Raw genomic sequence first — 3,937 nt, 5'->3', positions numbered from 1 at the left:
ACCATGCTGCTGGGATGATTATTTTAAAAATTCTGTTGGATATTCTGCTCCCTCACTAGACTGTAAGCTCTTGGGGACAAGGACCCACTTCTGCTCATTGTTGTTTCCTGGTACAGAGCCCAGTGTCTAAAAATGGAGGTGTTCAGTCTTTTCAGATGTAATTCTGTAGTACAGGAAACTAGATTTAGAACTGCAGTTCTTAAATTTCATTTGCATATGAATCACCTGTGGGGTGGGGTTTAGGATTCTGTCTTTTAACTGGTGTCGCAGGTGATCCTCAACCCATTACTGATACTTTGTAATGTATCTGTACAAGGTCCAGATACTCAGTAATAACTAAGGAACACTTACGTTGTAAGTTCTTATTATATATCAGTTGCTTTGTGCCTGGCATCGTTATAAGAGAATTATGGCTCTTAACTTAATTAAGCCACATTTAACTTCTATGAAGAGAAAAGTATTATTACCCCCTTTTTTACAAATTAGAAAACTGAGACACAAAAATGTTAAAAGTGCTAACTTGCTCCATTGCCTATAGCTAGTAAGTGGATGTGGACCCAGGCATTCTGGCTCCAGAGCCTGTCCTCTTAACTGCTTCCCCACACCACCCTTTCCGCTGATACATGTAAGAAAATCCACGTTATCCCCAGCTTTAGTTTTGCTGAGCCTTTCTTTCCAAGGAATCTGAAAGGAAAAGAAAGCTACATAACTGCAGGAGACACACAGGAAATATTTTATTAGCTTCCAGATGGAGAAAACAGTAGAGTAAAAGTATTTCAGTAGAAATCCACAGCCCTCCTCAGGGAGCCCACTCTGGCATCCAGGGCCCCCCAGTCGTGGTAGTGCCTGTAGTCCCCCGGCCTCACTAGGTACTGCCGCCCGCGGTAGTTGGGCATCTCATAGAGGACCCACCAGCCCTCCAGCACGTGAAGGGAGCGGATCTCATTGAAGTGGAAGCGGTCGCGGAGCGAGGAGCAGTCTTCCGTGAGCTCCGCCATCTGGCCTCGGTAGTCCTCTCGCTCGTACATCCTCAGCCGGTGGGAGCTGGTCTGGGTTCAGCAATCAGCAGATGCGAAGGGTCAGAAAACCTAGCCTTTAGCCACCAATCACTCACACCGCTGGGGGAATGGGCATTTTTTAAAATCTTTTCTATATCAAAGATGACAAATTAAAAAGACAACCAACACCAGGGCCACTGGGTATAGTTGGGGAGATTGCACACTGCAAAACTGAAGAGGGGGCCCTTCACACAGATCAAGACATTCATGGTGCTCCATAGTTTTCTAGGGCCACAACCTACACGAATCATATTTAGTACCTACTTAGTACCATTCTTAAGTGACAATTTTTATATATAATTTTTGCTCTCTCCTTTATAGACTTAAACAGTGGTCTGGAGCTCTCCTTGGAGGATATAAAAATAATTAGATATTAAAATAAAAAGACAAATCTATCCCTGGCAAAAGGCATTATTTTGGAACTCCATAGCATTAGAAGAGGCTGGGAAGAGAGGAAGTCGAATTGCTTGCCCCGAAGTGAAGCACAGGAGGTGGCAGTCCAGCCCAGGCAACTCCTTAATCCCTTCCTTTCTGCTTTGAGTCCTGCTATTCTAAAATCCCGAGAAGCAAGAGCCATCGTAACGATTAGGTTTCAGTTCTCACCTCTAATATATGGTCTGGCAAAACACTTTTAGGTAATTAATAAAAATAGAAGCTCAAGATCATGAAGGAGGCCTGTCTAGATCAATAGATTATAAAACCTTTAGAAAAATGTAAGGGCAGGCTGTCAGTCCTGGGCAAATCCTGTCTGTCTCTTCCTGAGCACTTGTTCTTTTATCTGCTTGTTCCTTCGCAGCAGGTACCCACTCAATTCCTTCTTCCTTCTTCCACCATTAAATCCTCGTTAGGAAATGTTTTCATAAGCAATTCATTCTGAGGTATAAAAAACTGCTAATAAGGTATCTTCCATGGTTTGCAAAAGACTCACGTGTGCGTTGTCTAATTTGACCTTCACAACAGCCTTACACACGTGGAGCAACCATTCTAAGTCTTTTCTTCTTTTAAGTGAAACTAATGACTAGAGCTTTCAGGCTGTAATCAAAGGGTCAGGGCTGGAAAGTAAAAGTCCAGATTTCCAGGCTCCTAATGCCAGTCTGGGTCCTATCAAGGCTTTCAACCCTCTGAGGGGATTTCAAATTTCCCCAGAGTGGTACATTTTCCACAGGACTCTGTCATAGGCAAATAAAAGCCTTCCTAACTGTGGAATTCCAGGCTGCTCAGGCTTTACTTGGGTAGCAGTGGGCTTTGCAGGTGCTACTAGAATCACATTGTTGGTTGTTTGTTTTGCCTAATCAAAAAGCAGAACTTGAGGGACCCTTGATATTCATAATGGTTAATATTTGGAGGAGGGGTTAGTTTGCCAGGTGCTGGGCAATCTCCTTTTGACCTCATCACAGCTCGATGAACCAACTGCCCTTATTAACCCCGCTTTACAGATGAGGAAGTAGAGAAGTAGCCCAGTAACTAGCCTAAGGGCACCTGGGTGTGAGGAGTTCACCTATTGCTTATTCCTCAGCGGTGGCACAGACGCTCTAAACTAATGCCGTGCACCACTTTTGCCCAGTAGAGGTGAGCTTAATTTTAGCAAAGGAGGATACAATTTCAATTAAGAGCATTGCATCACTCAATTTTTCGGTGGAAAGAAACCTTAAAGACATTAATAAAGGGAAAGAGAACCCGGTTAGAGCCAGCAAAAGAAGGCCACCGTCCTGCAGCCTGACCACTGTGTCTGGAGCACTGGTGTGACCCGAGGGCACGGCAGGCCGAGGGGAACCGGACTCACGTGGGGGATGAGGCGGCAGGAGCGGACGGAGTCGTTGAGGCCCATCCACTGCTGGTAGTCAGGGTAGTCGCCGCGCCGCAGGAAGTACTGGTGGCCCTGGTAGTCGGGCTGCTCGTAGAGCATCCAACAGCCGCTGTCCACCCGGATGGAGTTGCAGCGGCCGAAGCAGGGCTGCAGGTTGGAGTGGTCGCTGCTGCACTCGTAGTGGCGGCCCTGGAAGCCCCGGTCCTCGTAGAAGGTGATCTGCAGGGAAGGGAAGGACAGGGCTCAGAGGCCTGGGCTCCAGCCCGGCTGCGGGCCCCTCCCGCCGGCGCGGGGCTCACCTTCCCCATGGCTGCTGGATGCGGGGATGCGAGTTCAGTGCGGTGGGGCGGGCGCGCGGGTCTATATAGCAGGAGGGCTGCTGCGTTGGCAGGAACGACACAAAAGGGGCCCCCGCGTGAGGAGGATTTCCTCTCTCTCTTCTATATAATGACGGCGGGGGTGGGCGGGGGACTTATTGTATGTTTTCTCTTAGACTCTCCAGAGCTTTCGAACTGATGACCCGCGTAAAACTGTCACTTGGTGCCTCTGGGGCCTTTAAATGAAGCCTATTCAGGAGATTGGAAGCGAGCAAAAGTGCCTAACGGGGTTAATGCTTGTAATGAAACATTTTTTAACCTTTTTGAATTTCGAAATGATCTCTTTTTGAGGAACAACACCGGGTAGTGACCGGGTCAGAGGTCAGGATGGGCTCCAGCGGGAGGCGTTTAGATGAGAGAGCGTTTCCTTGGTGTGAGGATGTGGGACGTGGGATGCACCTGCCTTCTCCGCAGGATGTTTGAAGGAGGATGGGATTCTTCTCTAAGAGAACCTCCTACCAGCCTCCCCGCTGATGAGCGGGTGCAGCAGACAACACACCGGAGGAAAGGTGATGGGGGTTGGACTCCGAGGAAACCCTCTTTAAGCACCTGGCTCGGCTCTGCTCCCTGGAGACTGGACCAGGGCCGCCTCCAGACTCAGCTGCTGCCTCCGGCCCACCAGCAGGAAGCCCGCAACTTTGGAGTTCATGAGGGGACTAACGGGTGGTTATTACTCACACTGTAACTTTTTATTT

General features: G+C 48.3%; 1 protein-coding gene across 1 annotated transcript; it reads right to left on the bottom strand.

Moving 5' to 3' along the window:
- Positions 1–776: 776 nt before the first annotated feature.
- LOC117313027 (gamma-crystallin F) lies at positions 777–3,173 on the bottom strand. Its single transcript, XM_033860400.1, has 3 exons — positions 3,165–3,173; positions 2,842–3,084; positions 777–1,049 (listed from the first exon to the last, which is right to left on the bottom strand). Exons 1-3 carry the CDS (start codon positions 3,171–3,173, stop codon positions 777–779), a joined length of 525 nt encoding a protein of 174 aa, XP_033716291.1.
- Positions 3,174–3,937: the final 764 nt, after the last annotated feature.

This window comes from Tursiops truncatus, chromosome 7, assembly GCF_011762595.2.
Source record: "Tursiops truncatus isolate mTurTru1 chromosome 7, mTurTru1.mat.Y, whole genome shotgun sequence".
In the NCBI taxonomy this organism is placed as follows: Eukaryota; Metazoa; Chordata; class Mammalia; order Artiodactyla; family Delphinidae; genus Tursiops; species Tursiops truncatus.
Note: the sequence above shows the minus strand (reverse complement) of the source record. Positions and strands in the feature narration are given on the sequence as shown.

What these genes read in the sequence shown, in the direction of transcription:
- LOC117313027 (XM_033860400.1), bottom strand. An exon ending in CCTGCCGCCTCATCCCCCAC is followed by an intron (nt 1,050 to 2,841) that starts GTGAGTCCGGTT and finishes TGCTGAACCCAG; the next exon opens with ACCAGCTCCCACCGGCTGAG.